The sequence below is a fragment of the Larus michahellis genome, chromosome 2 (assembly GCF_964199755.1).
Source record: "Larus michahellis chromosome 2, bLarMic1.1, whole genome shotgun sequence".
Classification (NCBI taxonomy): Eukaryota; Metazoa; Chordata; class Aves; order Charadriiformes; family Laridae; genus Larus; species Larus michahellis.
The window spans coordinates 170091448-170108792 of NC_133897.1; the positions used below are offsets into that span (position 1 = coordinate 170091448).

Here is a 17345-nt window from a genome sequence, read left to right on the forward strand (position 1 = left end):
AAATCTTTTTTTTTTTCAAGTAAGATCTTTCATAAACTGGGTGTTATTTATGTGAGTTTAGTTCTCCTCTTGCTGGAAATAACGTGAATCTGACCATCCAATATCATGTGTTAGTTCATCAGCATTTTTTTGCCACTATGTGCTTGAAAAACTGACATGTGGTCGTAGTGTTCGTGGTCCTTGAAATGAAGACCCAATTCAGATGTCTCTGCAAGCACTTTTTGCATGATCCCTGGCTTCTTTTTTTTTTCAGGTTCAAATAAGTGCCCCTATGTGTTTTAAATCTACTTTCCATGCTGGAAAGAAAATGGGCTGCTCTAGGATGTAACCAGGAAGTTGGCCTAAAGAAAGTCCAGCACTTCTGCTGTCGAATCAGAACAGCTGCAGCATTTACTTTGTTCTGGGCCAATTTAAGTCACGAAGGCTGGCTAGAAAAGCTTGAGAATTAAGGACAAAGTAACCTCAACTAAGAGGAACCCAGTTCTGGAATTTGGTAGATGTAGATTTTGCTTTCAGGTAACTTTCTGGAAGTCAATTTGCAGTACGGGCTCTGCTGTTGTACTGTTAAATGGGAAAAATAATTAGAATAGAACGCAGAGGGCTTTTGTTTGTCAAAAGGAGTGCATCTTGTAAGGAGACTGAGTTGGCTCTTATGAATTATAACTCAAAGTTCCCAAATGGTTGATGCTTTTCAAGTGTAGCGTACCTTGCATTAAGCCCATCAGTAAACATTTATCGAATGCATCTTAAATGAATGCCATGCAGTTTGATGAGCATGAGATGGGAATCATCACTTCTTTACCTAGCCTATTCTCTTTCTAGGCCTCCCACTACTGAGAAAAAGCATCCCTTTTTCTCCTTTGAATTTTAGGTAGAATTAGGCTTTATACTAAAGTAATTTTGCAACTCTAATTTTGCCTGGTGCCAAATGCTATCGATTACAATAACAGATCTGTACTCCTGTGTTTTGTTACCCAGAATATTACTGTTGTGGAACACCGCATTGCTGTCCTGGATTAGCTCTACTGGCCATATCTGTTCTTTTCATCTGCATGTTTTTTCTCCTCACTGGCCTTTGAAGCTGTTACCACAGGCCGTGCCCTCAGCTCGCGATACAGGCAGAGTTGCCCTACGGCCAGCTCTCTTCCTCCTGATGTCAGAGCCATAACAGGTTTTTTCCGCTCGTCACATGGTCTGCGTGTGTGCCCGGACACACACAAATTCTGTAATTCCAAGGGGTCTTTTTCTTTGTTTTGTTTCATTTCATGGGGTATTTTTTTTGTTTTTAATTTACAGTCACTCCCTCAGGAGTGCCCAGTTGTCAGTGGGAGTATGTGGGTTGATTCACAGAGCAGAGGAAGTACCCTTCTGCGTCCCTCGTAGTTAAGGAAAGGACTGCCATATGCTACTCCTGGTGCAAAATCTGTCTTCCCAACAAATAAGTATTTTGTCGGGTTCACATCAGTAACTGTGGGAATCAAGTTAAAGTGGTATTGTATTTCTAGGACAAACCTAGCAGACATTGAATTTAATTGCTGAGGGAAGCGTTAAGAAAAACTAAAGTGTGTCTGGGAAAATATTTGACTGCAGGAGAGTTAAGCTTCAGCTTTGTTTCCTTCCCGCAACATTACTGAAATTTCTTCGCCTTTGCATTGTTAGATTGCTCTTGCTGCTGCCTCTGGTATGAGGAACATGTAGTCTGCAAGCAACAAAAGTAGTTTATTGAACATCTGCAGGCTTTTTTTCTGTAGTAAGCCTGCTGTATTGGGAGCAATCCCAATCACTGCAAGGCAGTCCTGCACAGATATTTCCAGTACTTACCTTAAATTTGCAGCTTCTGAACTGTATGTGAATTTGGAGGCTTTCTGAAGACCGTCAGCAATGCACACGTGCATTGTTCAGCAGGAAGGCAATAAGCAGCTACAACAAAGATGTTAGTAGCAATAGGTCCTCCTCAAATACTTTTAACTGTAAAAGTGAAACTAACCATTCTTAATTTTGACTGTAAAGTTGTGTGTTACAGGAAGTAGTTGCATTATCTGCATTTGAGATCTAAAATTCAACTATGGTATGTATGGGATAAATTTTCTTAGCCTGGAGTAATTAAGTTCCCCATGAAGCTTATGAGGACCAGTACTAGTTACTTCAAGACTGCATGTATTTCTTCTTTTCTTTTGATCTGAAGTAGTTCTTAAAAAAACCCAACTCTTTTGCATGTTTGAAATAGTTCATAGTTTCTGTCCTACTGCCACAAGCAAGATAGGTTTGTAACATGTAGGGGAGTATTTATGTATGCTGCTTGTGCTGACAGAGTGGCGGGAAACAACAAAAAAATTCTTATAAAAGTATAGTTAATTATTAATGTAATTCTGATGAAATTTCTTAGTTACTTGATTGGTACCTTTTAGTGTTAGAAATTGAATCACCTGTTATAACAGATTAAATCATTAATGTCTTGTTAAAGAAACTTATATTTTTAAACCAATTAAGTAGTCTTGAGGCATTTGGTGCCACTGCTTTTGATATCAGTACTGTGAAAGTGTTGTATGTCACAGCTTTAGGCACTGGTCCTTGATGTATTTCCATTGTAAATGCTCCCTTAGTGCCTGGTGACCTCCTCACACTCAGGGACAGTACGTCAGAATGAAGTGCAGTGCTTTGTGTTTTGGTATTCACCTGATTTCTTGGTCTTGTGAATTTTTTTGCATTACCTCTGTGGTTTTTGACGCTCTTTCCAGACTAGTGACATTCTTTAAAATATAAATGTACCCAAAATTGATACAGTATGTCTCTTATTTGTCTCACCAGTTCATTTATAAAGATAAAAACACTACAGTGTTATTTCTGTGTATTCAGTAATATTATTAACCCTTTTTGCCATCCCATAATATACTCATGTGTGATTGCTTGCTTGTCTTCCTTTTTGCATTCTTAAAATCACGTCTCAGTTAAATAATTTGTCCTTTCCTGCAGGAGGGATGCATGCTCTCTGTTGGTGACTTCAGTGACAGCAAGTCTTATCAACTAAAATTAGGATCATAGAATTGTGTAGGTTGGAGGGGACCTTTCAGATCTAGCCCTAACGCTGACAAAAACCAGCATAACCCACGTCCCTCAGCACTGCGTCTGCCCAGTGTTTCAATCCCTCCAGGGATGGTGCCTCAACCACTTCCCTGGGAGCTTCTTCCAATGCTTGATAACCCTTTCGGTGGAGCAGTTTTCCCCAATATCCATCCTAAACCTGTCCTGGTGCAACTTGAGGCCGTTTCCTCTTGTCCTATGGCCTGTTCCTTGGGAGAAGAGCCCGACCCCCCCTGGCTGCCCCCTCCTTTCAGGGAGTTGCAGAGAGCGAGAAGGTCTCCCCTCAGCCCCCTTTTCTCCAGGCTGAACACCCCCAGCTCCCTCAGTTGCTCCTTTTTCAGACTTGTGCTCCAGACCCCTCAGCAGCTCCGTTGCCCTTGACATTGGCAGAAGTCATTTTGGAGCCTGACAATGCCAAGAGAGCTATCTTCTGCTAAGAGCAAGTGGTGATTCAGAGGAACGCAGCATGGACATTGAAATCACATGCAAGCTTTTGCTGCGCTTGCTGTGTAGTCTGTAGCTGCATTAAATGGAGAAGGGGTAGCTGAAGGATTTGTCACTAGGACAGTGAGCTGATGGACAGGGACAGTGGTGACCCCTTTTGGGGGAAGGTGTGTCTTCCCTTGTGTCTTACTTTACTGTTTGTGATCAAGAGAAAGAGGATCGTGTGCGTATTGATTTATTTTAGCACTGTATTGTACCTTGTCAGGAACAGTAGTTTTCTTCCTTAAAAAGCTGAAAGTTGAGATGCAGGTGATTTCTGGGTTCCATGACAGATAAGTGGTAACGCAGAGCATGCTGCATGTAAAAGTAACATCTAGAAGATTTTTTAATTTCTCGGTACTGATCCAGTGGAGAGGAGTTCTATGAAATGCAGTGAAAAGGCCTCACAAGGAATTGTTTCAAGAGTAGATAGATCACTTGTGTACCTGTATTTAAGACTCATCGTGTTTTCAGATGTTGGATTTGCATAGGATTTGGTGCTCTGGAAAAACTGTGCTATGCTACTGGACAGCAATAGTGAAATTCATCATAGAATCTCCTTGCTCATTTAAATAGAAGAGATGTTGCTGGCCAAATACAGAGTCATGTAAACAGTTTGGTCCTGTGATGCTAGGAAAATGACACATTTTGAAAAGTTTTAATCCCTGCCCATTCTTTATGGAACACATCTGGTAGGATGGTGGAAAAAATGTGGACATGCCCCATGCTGCGGATTTTGGCAGTACATTAGTTGCACGTGCTTACAGTAACAGAGGAAATAACTCACTGGTGCTGCCGTTCCTCCCCATTTGAAAATAAGTATTCAATGGGGAGCGGAAAGGAGTAGTTGCTAAAGAAGTTCAAGAATAGTAAATGGTCATTGTGCACATAAAGGCTTGCAGAGTTACAGAGCTTACAGCTGAATCCACAAAGATTTAGATAGTAAATGGTGGCAAAATACTTCAACATATTGTATATACTTCAAGTATACAGTACCCAAAGAAGGACCTTTTCTGAAAAATAACCTATTGTGCAAGTAAAAACACTGCCTTTGACCAGCACTCAGGTGATGCTTCTTCCAGCTTCGCTACTGGTGTGGGGTCTTGTAGCATGAAAACATTGAGAGCCACACAGGTTCCCAAGCACTGATGCAGGTGGTAGAGCAGGGATTAAACTGAGTATACTGGCCAGGTACTTCACCAGTCCTTTTTCCACCTCTGTCTTATTGAATCTTCATGTTGTTTGCTTGTTATGGTTCCTAAAATAAACAAGATTCTGTGTTTTTCTTTCTCTTGTGTGTGTTTATACTTCAGAGAAATTCTCAGCCATGTAATAAATTTCCAACGAATGTGCCTGAACTCTTGGAGTTCAAACCACCTTAAAGGGCCAAGCAACGCTCAGAAGCAATGTTCATAGCACCAGGTATACAGTTTCTATTTATTTCTCTTTTAAAAGAAGCTCCTATTCTCCTGCTTCTGTTGTCAACTTCTCTCCCATTTTTCTTGTTCCGTCCTAACTGTTACAGTGCATTTAAATAAGGCAGTGTTCAAGGTGGACGGCCTTAGCAGAAAGCACCAACTGCTTTTCACCAGGTACTGTTACATTGCTGCCCAGCAGACTAAAGTAATTGTGCTGAGCCTTTTCTTGGTAGTGGCATTACTCTGAGGTGCCAGGAAAGAGGGAAGCAATGGTCATTTCCCTGTGAATGGTGGGAGACTGGGATTATTTTACACAATCTGCTGCTTTTCATATAGACTGCAGTAACAGAGGGTGGTAGTCTACCTTGAAGAAACTCTCTGTTAAAAGGGTAGCTGGTGATACGTTTTTGATCAGTGAAGTCATGTAGTAGCTTTGGTTTCTTTCCAGAGGGGTGCGTGGTGGCAAAGAGCTTGGAATCAGCTCCAGTCGTGCCTGGATCTGGCTTCTTGGATGCTCCTTGTCACTTGTAGATCACTTCATCATCCTTAGTTTTGATTACATCCTCCATGCTGGAGATTGGGTGTTATAAGCCAGTTTTCAGAAGCTGTGCCATTTAATGAGCTCAAATGTCTAAATTCTATTAAGCGTAGATCTGTAATAGTCTTTATTTTTAAAGAATCATAACTAATTATAATCAATGGAGTAACTCTTTTTTTATTGTGAATGGTTACATTTGATAGCCGTTCCACTATGTTTTTCTTCTCCCAAATCTCATAGCTCCTAAACTGAGATAATTAAATTTTTAAAAGCTGAGAGGAAATAGAAATAGCAATAGAAAAAGGTGTAGGCTTCTTAAATTGTCTGCAGAAAAGTAAGGAATTCTCTGGAATTGCCTGTAGGATAGCATATATGTAAGATGTAAACAAATGGGAAGGGGAGCCAGGAGGGCCTGGTGGAAAACATTTTTTTAGCCAGTTCATTAAGAATAAGAATGATTTTTTTTTTTTTTTTTAATGTTCGTAATCAAAATTAATCTTGGGGATGATGTAGCCTTCCTGTACGGAACAGATCCCCATTACTATATTGCTTTGGTACTTGTTTTCGGTCTGCATGTGGACTGTGCAATAGTATCTTTTGATCAGGTGTGTGCACTTGAGTGTCCCAATTTGCAGCCTGTAAATGGTTCCATCTCCCTCTGTTCTTATTCAAGTGTCGTCTATCTTTTGTTGTGCTTTTATTCCCCTTAGGCCCTTGTGTGCTATTCAGTGTAGCTATGAACTTCCATCTGAAGGGACCAGTGAAGGAACTGCAGCTGTAGAGCATTGTATTCAGCTACTTGTAGAATACATTTTTATGTTAGAAGGGTTTATTTTGCATCTATTCGTGTTCATTGATCCTAGAAAATGCTCCCAAAACCCTTACGGTGAACTTGAGGCTGAATGCACAAAACCAGAGGTCTCAATTGTTGCTGTAATTGTAGTGGAGTAGGAATGATCTAGGCCATATCTCTGAACATCGGCGGGCTCATCCTGCGGCTTGCTTTGCTCTCCAGGTAGGTGAGCTCCACTCCTCGCCCGCAATGGTCTGACAAAGAGCAAGGGAAGCGGCGCAGCCCGGTAGGAGGCAGCACGCAGGCTGCGGTCCCCAGCACGCTGAGACAAGTGGGCTAATGTGGGAGGAACTTTGCAGCTGGTGAAGGGAGTACTTAAAGAATGTCTTGTTTCCTACTATTAACTGAAGTTTTTCCCATGCTAGTTGTTATACTGAAACTATATGTAGTGTTCGCAGACACGGGTCTATTCAATCTGCTATGTGTCTACTATGGTATTTGTCCATTCTGGTATTTTAAGTGGTTGACAATTGAGTTGAGAGAAGAGATTAGTTCTGTTGATGGATGATACAGGCAGAACTTACATGAACAACAAAGGCAAGTCCAGATCCTGCTGCCTTAAGCCGTGAAGGTGGTGAGGTTGTGAAATGGATGGTTCCAGCAATGGCACCATCATGCTGTGGTCACACTCGCTTCTTCCTCTGCTTCATGGACTCGGGATGGAGTTCCCCTATGGTGCAGAGTGTGAGTCAGACCAGTCCTGCTCTACGTCCTCGCGAGAAATGCACAGCATCGTGTTGGGAAAATGAACAGAGTTGCCTCATGAGAAGTTGCTAGTTCAACAGTCACTGTCTTTTAGGTAAATGAATTGCCAGAGGATCTCAAGATAAAGAATGACTGGGCAACGTGATGGTAAATGTTGCATTTAATATGTTAGAACATATGAAGTAATGTGTGTATGGTGGGGAAAATAAACTCATTATGTGTGCACTGTGACAGGTTGTGAAATCACCTGTTCCTGCATGCGCTAATTAAAGTTTATCTGCTTAAACAGAATGTGACCCCACTTTATACACAGTAAGTAGAATAAGAAATTTGGTTAACAAGCTGACTAAGCAGCATTTAGTGTCAGTTCCCCCCCGATCAGTTGCGGGAAAGGATTCGTGGCAGCCGTGCCTCGAGGGAGAAGTTGGTGCAGTCCCTCTGTCACAGCTTGGAGGGTGTCAGCTGGGGAGGTCTGTGTGCGGGACTCCATAACGTCACCGTCCAGCATTATGGGCAGCAAGGGCAAGTGGGACAGCTGGGGATTGCAGCCCTCCATAGGTACTTAATGATCTCGATACGGCAGGGCTGTGGCGTTGGAGCTTCTCTTCTCACAGCTGGAACCAGCAGTTACTGTAGACAGAGAGACGCTTAGGAGGCCTGGAGTTTTGAGGCTCTTGTGTTCTGCGTCCCGCTCCTTTTTAGTGGGAGGACTTGAGGATCGTTACCTTGGGCCTGGGCCAAGGTGCCTTCCGAGGAGCTGCTGCTTTTCTCCTCTCTGCTGCTGTTTACTTCCTGAACTTGGCAATTTCTGTTAATTCCATAGTAATTCTTAAAATCTAAATTAATACCCTAAATTGAGAATACCATGTGAATGTGCTTGAGCTTCACTTGCACTTAGGTGGTATTTGTCGTTTACTGTGGAAAGAATTCACATGGTTAAAGTGTCTTAACTATTTTGCACTTTTCCCTCGCCATCACAAACAGAACATTGTACATATCAATATATAGAAAAAAATGTGAAAATACCATAAATGAAAAACTGGACTGCTGGGGAACTTGTGATTCTGAAAGAGATGGGTGGTTGGTCTGTGCCTACTGAGTATTATAGCAGTCGTCACGGCGTAGGCTCCGGGCTGGTGCTCTTGAGCAATCAGATGGGCAGCGTATGGCTCTTGCTAGAACTGGGGGTCTACTGCTACCTGAATCGCTCTGCTGTCACCAAGGGCTTCTGGCAGTTCTGTTACGTCTTGTTGGGAGTTGTTGCAGCAGCTCGTCTCTTTGTCAGTGTGTGGTCCCTTCTGCCTTGTGGTAGGATAAAGAGGATGCGATGAAACATGCGATTCGTATGCAGCCAGGATGCAGGATCATCTGCTTCTGAAAGCCATGGCTTTCAGACATAGCCAAAAAATAGCTTTTTGCTCTTCAGTATTTTGGTATTCTGTTCGTAAGACCTTGATGTACCTGTAAGTTTATTTTTTTTCTGGAGGAGGAGATCAGTGGTCTTTCAGGGACATTTGTGCTCATAGGAAATATGTAAGTCGTTAGCTAGTGCCACAAGTGTCATGAGCAAGTGGTTGTTCTGAATAAATGGGAACCGAATTAGTGGGAAATACTCGCTGTTACTTCTGCTAAAATGCCAATTACTTTGATATTATATCTTTTCCAAGTGACAGTTTTGTTCCTATGCCAGGAGAGTTGGTTTTGGTTTGCCATCTGAATGGGTCTGTTCGTTTTTTTTCTATACTGTGCTTGTTAGAGTGCTTACATATAAATTTAATCTTTTTTTCCACTGAAGAACTGAGACATTCGTTAATAGGTTTTTAATGATGAACCCTATTTTGACTGAAAATCATGTGATGGCACCTTTGGGATACCAAAGTATAATACCCTGAGCATACACGTTAGTGGATGCTTACCAGAAAGACATAAGCTGCTGAATCATTTTAACCTAAAACCAGGTCGATGGGTATACCTTAGGGTAACCTGCTGTTGCTTAACATGGCAGGAATAATTGACCAGTTGTTACACAGGAATGGGCTTCAGTGTAAAACTTGAGCTTGAGGTAGAGAAGTCGGTAGAATATCTAAGACACAAAGAAGGCTGACATTTGTTAGCTACACGTGTATCTGAAACCATGAAAAGTCAGTTCAGTGGCCCAGAAGCTTCTTTCTAGACCTATTCTGGTGTCGGGTTTGGGAATCTGCATGGGCAGGTAGTGTGCGTCTCATACTAACTATGAGAACAGTGCTGTTTTGTTACTCGGTACCTGGTACAGAACAGAGGTTTGGAAAAGTTTCAGAGAAGATCTTAAAAAGAGAACTTGAGAAACCAAAGGTGAAAAACCAGCATAGGAAGAGATGGAAGGAGAAAATAGATGGGTACACGTGACAGAGTTTAACTGTTGAGAGGTGGGATGGAGATGATCTGAGTGAAGACTGGGGAGTCTTTAATTTTCTTTAAATGTCGTGGTTAGGGAACTCTTTAAGTATCCCACATGTTCATTGGTTTGTACAATTGATGGGATAGCTCTCCCATAGGGAATGGCTAGAATATTAACAGGTTGTCATGAATTACTAATAGGTTTGGGAGGACTTTTTAGCCAACTGTGGCATTCTGACATTAAGTGCTTTGGGTTTCTGGGAATGAAGAAATTGGTCACTTCTGTAAGAGCAGTTTTTTTTCACAAGTATTTTCTATTTTCTCAGGGTACAGAGTCCATTAAGATGGAAAATGGACAAAGCACGGCATCTAAGCTGGGGCTTCCTCCCCTCACACCAGAACAGCAGGAAGCTCTCCAGAAAGTGAGTAAACTCAATGTGAATTTGCTTCTTAGCACTCTTGTTTGGTTGGTTGGGGTTTTTTGTTTGTTTGTTGGGGTTTTTTTTTAATGAGCATCTGTTACTGATGCTATAAAAGGGAGCTCGCCTACCAATAATATGTATGGGGTAGTGGCCATACTGTGTGTGGATTCACACTTTCCAATGTGTGCCCAATAATTTCTTCTTTTGGTTTAGAGTTTATAGATGCTTTTTGGGGAGCATGATGTCGAATTTGCTGTTGGGGTGGGAAGAGTGTTTTTAATTTAAAAAAAAAATCATAAGTAAATAACGTCTTAAGATCACGTTGTAATTCTAAGATAATATCCAGCTGCCACAAAGCTACCGCAAGGAGCAGTCTGTACTCCACAAGGAATAGGTTTCTGATATGCTCCAGCTGCTCTTTTATTCTGTCCACACAAGAACACATCATCAAGTATCTCTGTTTTTTCCTTACGCTCTTTCCCATGTTGTTGTAAAGAGACCCAGTAGCAAGTATTTTCAACCCATTTGAGCCAACCTGTTTTAATCTAGGTCAAATTTCAGTCCAGCTCTGATTTCTGGTTGTCAATCGTGTTTTATACAGCCGGTGGGGAGGTTACTGCTGACTTCTGCCCACTTTCCTGATGGGAGTGAGTGATGCCTGGCTTGCTGAGAGGAGAGCAGAGTTGGGAAAAGAGGGGAAAGAAAACAAAACCAGGGAATGTGGGAGCTGTGGGCTAGGTGTCTTCTGTACTCTGGTGAGGCAAGTAAAGTATTATTCTAGGTAGGCTTCGTGTGAATGTTCCCGTAATGTTGAAGCTGCTTGTGTGTGTGTTGTTTGGCTCACAGTGTGAAACGGCCTCGTTTCCTCTGGCTTCTCCGTAGCTGACAGATGTAAATCCCCTTGTCCGTTTCCAGGTTTCCGAAGCACACGTCTCAAATCCACGGTTTAGAGCCTACCGTTCCCTGGCACCTCCCAAACACGTACAGCCATGGAAAGCAGGTGCCCGAGGGGTTGGCTGAATGTGTTTGTACTGTCCCCTGGGAATAGGCACATATGTGGGTACTAGGTTTCCCTTGACAAAGAGCCTCCATGTCAGCACCACTGGGTGTAAAGCTCAGACTTTGTCAAATTTCTAGAAGACTGAAAGAAAAAGCCAAGTCAGTCTTGTGTCTGCAGGCTAGGAACCAGAGAAGGAGAGCTGGAGCATTTTAGTGAGCGAAAGCAGTGGGTCCTCCAAACTAGAATAGGCCAGATGTGATAAGAAACAAGAGGGGGAGTGCCCAGTCAAGAGACTGGCCTTGGGGATTTGGAGGCCCTTCCCTTTTGTAGAAACTCTTTGTCCAGATGTTCTCTGAGTGGAGAGGACTTGAAGGAGGCTATCTGTCCTGCCCTCATCCCAGCAGGTAAGGTGCTATGGTGGGATCTAAGGGGCAGAGGGCGGATGAGGGGAAATGCGAAGTGTCTAGTGCATGCTGCTTTCCTAACATTGCGCCTGCTGCAGATTGAGTCCATCCAATCCTCTGCTCAAGCGCCGTGCTGTATTTCAGGGCTCACAACTCAGAGGTGCAGACCGAGATGTTAGTAAGCTGTTGGCCGCTGGCTAATGTACAGTGCCTTAGAGCTTAGGGCTGGAGCGCCGAAAAGTTCCACTGGCAGCCAGTTGTGTGGTTCTGGGGAGCTGTGGTGTAAAATCAAACATCGACCCCTGCTCTGTGGTATTGTCCAATGACTACAGAGTCTCTATTTCTTTCTAGGCAAAGAAGTATGCGATGGAGCAGAGTATCAAGAGCGTGCTGGTGAAGCAAACCATCGCCCACCAGCAACAGCAGCTCACCAACCTTCAGGTGAGAGACCCTCTGAGATGCTCCTTCTGTGTCTTACTCTCCCCAACAAGGTGGAGTTCTTTTTGCACTTAGAACCAGAGCACAGCCCTGAGGCCTGCCTGGGGCCGGGTACATGCGCTTGTGTTTCCACAGTGAAATCGAAATATACTGTCTTCAGCTCACTGAAGAAACTGCCTTTAATCGCATGCACAAATTGCCCCCCAAATTTAATTAATTCAAAGAGTAACTTTTTAAGAGTTTCTTTCCTGTTGGCTGGCAAATTCTTCTTGAAATGCCAGAAGCCAAAGAATTTGCTGTGGGTTTCGCTTTTGAATATATTTAAGGTGGTGTGTAGGGTTACTGGGAAGAGTATCCTTTTGCCATCTCCTCTGCTTGAGGGGAGGGTACCTGTCTCTCCCGTGTTATTGGCAGCGCTGCCCCATTTCCCTCCCCTTCACCCGGTGCTCTCTCAATTTCAGAGTTCTGCTGGCAATTCCTGCTAATGCTGGAATGCCTATGTACTGGGAGACCCCTTAACTGGTATTTAAATCTCCGTTCCTTCAGAGGTTTCTTGAACACATCTCACTGCCTCCTATTCAAAGTTAGGAAGCCCAAAATAATGGCTTTGGGATGTTGGATTTTTTGTCCTGAGGAATCACTGTGGATGCGCTTGCCACATCAGGCAGCTCTGGCCTTTCAGGGCTGTGCATGTTTCTGAGTGTCTGATCTAGTTTGAGGGTCTCCTTTTTAAATGCTGGGGGTGAATCAACGACAGTGGTTGCAGAGGTTACTATTGCCTTGAGTCCCCCCTGGGAGAAGACCCTGCTTCCTGAGGCAGTGGCAGCAGCACAACTCCACCCTGACCTGGTGGGACTGGAATCTGCAGGTCCCAGCGCTGGACAGTCCTTGGGACCAGGCAGTGAGGGGCAAGGAAGGAGAGGCCTCTCTCGCAGGTTCCCTGTGCCGCCGCTCTGCTTGAGTTTTTACAAACAGCCGTAGTATGCTCAGCTCCAACAGACTGAACTCTGTCTTTACTGTCTTTCAGATGGCAGCAGTGACAATGGGCTTTGGAGATCCTCTCTCACCTTTACAATCGGTCAATAGACATATTCACTTCTTCTTGGGCACTATGTCTTAGTCAGGGCCTAGAGTGGGGAAGTATGTAGTGGTAATACAATGCTCCTAATTCAACCCAGCACAACCCTCCCACATACCCACCTGTTATGGACAAGCACAACAAGCAGAGGCAAAGTGTAAACTCCCCAGAGGAAGACCCTAGGCTGGGTGCAGTCTGCTGTGACACTGGCAGTCGGGGTCCTGGAGGCAGTTGGCAAAGAAAGCTTTAGATTTCGAACAGTTCTGAACACACCCGTGAAATTGTGGGAGCTGCATTTCTAGGGATGCTACAGTTCTGAGGTCCTGACCTAAAACTAACTGCCAAGGTAACTCACACATGGGCAATTTCTTACGAAATAAACTCACAGCACTGGAGACCTGGCAGCTGAGGTGCTGGGGAGGACTGGGGCGCTACAGGGTTGCAGAAGACGTAGCCCAGATGTAAGACTGCTCTTTACTGTGCATGTTTCCAGACTAGGTGAATATGGCATGTTTCAAGTAAAGTAAAAGCAGGATGGAAGTAACAAAACTGCAGGACGATTCAGAGAACCTGTACAGTCCTTCAGTGCTGCAATTTCTAATTGGATGCCACAAAGAGCCTAATTACCTGGGATTATGCAGCCCTTCCTTTTTTCTAGACAGGTTGGACAATGGCCACTGCGGAAAGTGTCCCATAAGCTCCACTCTGCATGCAAAGCTTCATTTGTAAATTAATTTGTAAATTTGTCAATATTTTTCCATCTTGCTGGAATATAGTATTTCTGCTTGGTGTAAAATGCAACCGGAGGCTTGTACTCCAAAATGAAAGATGCACTAATACTAAAATCACCTGTTTTCCCTTCTTTAACACAGCCACAGTAGGTAGTGTGTTAGCAGGGAAGCCAAAATATATTTTATGGAGGTGTGTAAGTTTGGAATGGAACAGAATTATACATTTTGATGTGAATTTGGCACAGCTGGTTTCTGAGCCCTCATGCCCGGTAACTTCTGCCAGTTAATGTAGATGCTTACTTGATAGCATAACTCCATCAATTTTGCTTAAAAATTGTTTTGGCTCATTATTCACAGCTGGGCAACAGATGAAAAGAGTGTACTGATAATGTAACAGGAAATGTTTAATTTCTTATTAGCCTCAAGGGCATAGTCAGCATTGCGAATCCTTATCCTAAGACATTCCTCCCTCTCTAGGGAGTCAGAGGCTATTGCCGATGGGACAGAACCACTGGCTGTGGTACAGTTCACTGTAGTTAGGATACCTGGTCCTCAGCAAATGTTAAATCCCGAAGCCTATCAGGAATGTAGAAAATGCAGACAGATCTCTGTCCGACACGTTTTCCTGTTGACAAGATTCCTGATGTTCCTACACGAAGGAAGTGCAGCCTGAACTTCCTATTGCGGTATCTCAGTGCCCGAGATTAAAGCTTCCTGTCTACTTAATGCTCCAATTATCACAGCACAAGATTTCCATGTCACTCCAGCAAGATGAACACAATTTCCTGGCGCTGTATTAAAATCTAAACTAGTGGTGATGTTTCTGCATCACGTCCTTTGTTTAAAGGAGCACTTCAAGATGATGTTTTGGCTTGTCCTTAAAATAACCTTCATAAGCACTTAACAGCAGCATTACTCAGATATAGCTATTAGCTGCTGCCTTTATGAAGGTTGCAGACACTTTAAACTCCATTTTAGAGGTGGAGAAGGAGGGCCAGTGGCCAGTAAAAGCTACTTCGTGTACCTGGTGAAAACAATGAGATTTCTCGTCATGAGTCTCTGACGCTGTTGTGTGCTTAGTTCACAGGTCTGCATTGCATCATTCCCTAACTCGGTGCTACTGATGCCTGTTAGTGATCCACAAATGCCTGTAGTCATCTCGGTCCACCTCAGTTCTGCCTTTTGTAGCTCCAAATTTCTAATATGCTGTTGAAGTAACAGAGTCCTTACTCCACCCCACCTATTTTGTTAGGACTCTGCAGCAGGGTAAGATGTGCATTTCCTCCTGTAAAAGTTGCTGCCATGGGAGAGGACAAATGCCATTTATCTTGCACTGGTTGCACTGATAACTGAAAAGAAGGAAATGTCCTCTTTGTATATATAGACCCTTCAGAAGGTGAAAAATCCCTCTGCCTGGTGCAAGGCTGCAGTTTCTTGTCAAGAAGCACTCCTAGTAAAACACTGAATTTTTGTCCCAGTCGGTGGCACCGTGGGTGAGGCACTTCACTCGGACGCTGGGGGTTAGCATGGTGATGGCTCTGAACCCATCAATGGACACACTACACAGACTGAGGGGCTACTGATCACTGGCTTTCCTGCACCAAAGCTGGGAATGTGTTGGAGAACCTGGGAGACAACACATCAGCTGTCCTGCGTGTACACGTGCCATAGTCCTCCTAGTCACAGCATTGCAGAGTAAATTGAAAAACAGCTTATTTTTAACTGTGTGAAATACTTAAACCCAGTCAAGAGGCAAGCTTAATGTCACTTCAGGAGCAGCAGTACGGGGTGAGAACCATTCCTGTTTATAGTATCCCTGCTGTATTGAATAGTAGGAGTCGAACCTTTACAGTTTGTTTCCTCCTATGGTCAATGTCAGTCACGTACGGGTACTATGAGAGAGGAGGATTTCGTCAGGTACAGTTTGTGTCCGTGCTTCTGTGACTGTCACAGATAAAATGCTGCCCCTCTGTTTTGCCGTTTGAGTTGCAGCATCCCCAGACACGTCAGAGCTCGTTGTGCTCACGCTCATTACGGCATCCTGAAAACCAGCCTCTCGTCAAGGCCTTGATTAAAGACCCTCTTGAACAGCGGTGGTGGGGAAGAGGTGGTTGCTCAGAGCTCCCTCCTTTGGTGCCGAGCACTGCGGTGCTGGGAAGGGAGAGAGAGGCATCAAGCTTAATGCTGCGTTTGCCTCCTCTGCAGCAGTCCGTAGCCCTTACTGCTTGACGTTTGTTCCATCTGTTCCAGGCAGAACAGGAGTGAAGCCCTCTGCATATCTCCAACGCACTGTAATTCAGTCTTGCTGGTCATAGGGAGCTGCCTCTACAGAGACCTCATTTTTGCCTTGGTCCCAAGACGTGCTGCTAGGACATGCTGGCTAAACCTCTGGGTTTTTTGTAGGCAGCATCTTCCCAGAATAATGTTCATTAGTAGCAGCAATGCTAGAATTGCAATTGGGTGAAAAATAATTGAAAGATATACTGCTTCTTTTGGATACCTGCTGTAAGAAATTTCTGGATTTGTCTTGCAAACAGGTTTTCAGGCATACTTAGGAGAAAATAGCACAGAGACCTTCTCTGCACCGAAACTGATAAGGGCGGAGTCTGTGGGGGCTGCACCACTATCTGAGCCAGTAACAACAGGCAGCGATAAGTACTAGCACCACACACTTAACTAAGAAGTTTCATTTAACCATTTATTTTTTTTTTTTGCTTTGCTTTTCAATGTGCGGTGGAAGTGGTGCCTAGTACTGGATCTCCTCCTGCCTGGGGCTGGGAGGGGGGAGGTGGTGTGTGATGCTTGAGGGAGTGGGGAGGAGGTGCCCAATTCCAGATCCTTTGCTGCCTGGGAGGATGGGGGGGTGGGGGGAGCGACTAGGAGGTGTCCAGTATCGGATCTCTTGCTGCCCCTTGCGGGAGGGAGTGGGAGGGATGGCTAATAGTGTCTAGAATTGAGACCTTTGCTGCCTGGAGGGGGAAGCTGTCCCAGAATGAAGTTATTTCCTCCTCCTGCAAGCGTTGCTGGAGATGTGATCAGCCTGGGGAGGGTTAGACCTTACCAGTGGGGTTGGAGTTAAGGCTCCTGAGGTGGCAGACCCCATCAGAGATTTGACTGCCCCTGGGAGTGAGCCGTACTGCTTATCCGCTCCAGCAGTCTGTGCATTGAGCAGGAAAATACTTCTCTATTACTACGCGTGCCAGGCTGTGCTGCAGCCCAGTGAGGAGCTACCTGGTGTTGGGTCATAGCTCCTGGGAGGGAAGGAGGAAGGGAAAGAGGTCCTGGCGTCCACGACCACCCCGTGATCTAACCAGCCAGTTCTTCTTTCCAATACAGATGGCAGCTCAGAGGCAGCGCGCCCTGGCCATCATGTGTCGTGTGTATGTGGGCTCCATATACTATGAGCTGGGAGAAGACACCATTCGCCAGGCCTTTGCCCCTTTTGGACCTATAAAAAGCATTGATATGTCCTGGGACTCTGTTACGATGAAACACAAGGTTGGTTAACAGCCCTTGAGTGACATGGTTTTCCTTCTCTCTGAGGCCTTCCTGAATATATCCAGGAGAAGAAGGAGGCTTTATCCTCGTAGAGAGCGGGCTGCTTTTAGCACTTTAACTTTAAGATAAATGTTTGTAGCTGCCTGCTCTGCTTAGCTTTGTGGGATTCTGTAGTGGGAAACAGATGTACAGCGGGGTGCTGTGCACGAAAGACGCCAAATAGCTGGGACTCCTGTATGTGGTGGCCTTTTGCTCTTTTCCCTCTGAACAGGAGGGGCTCTGGAAGCAGGTAGCCTTCTGTCGGTGCCTCTGCATGC

The 17345-nt window shown here is 44.4% G+C and overlaps 1 protein-coding gene across 8 annotated transcripts in view; it reads left to right on the forward strand.

Moving 5' to 3' along the window:
- Positions 1–17345, forward strand: part of PUF60 (poly(U) binding splicing factor 60) — a 30413-nt gene that overhangs the window by 3130 nt on the left and 9938 nt on the right. The window contains exons 2-8 of one of the 8 annotated variants that reach the window (XM_074578065.1): positions 4878–4986; positions 9784–9879; positions 10481–10639; positions 10795–10879; positions 11635–11724; positions 12749–12799; positions 16867–17028. In XM_074578065.1, the coding sequence (XP_074434166.1) occupies positions 10521–10639; positions 10795–10879; positions 11635–11724; positions 12749–12799; positions 16867–17028 (507 nt within the window). In that variant the 5' untranslated portion in view covers positions 4878–4986; positions 9784–9879; positions 10481–10520. The remainder of the gene's footprint in view (positions 1–4877; positions 4987–9783; positions 9880–10480; positions 10640–10794; positions 10880–11634; positions 11725–12748; positions 12800–16866; positions 17029–17345) is intronic. The other 7 variants (XM_074578064.1, XM_074578066.1, XM_074578067.1 and 4 more) reach the window with 7 other exon arrangements.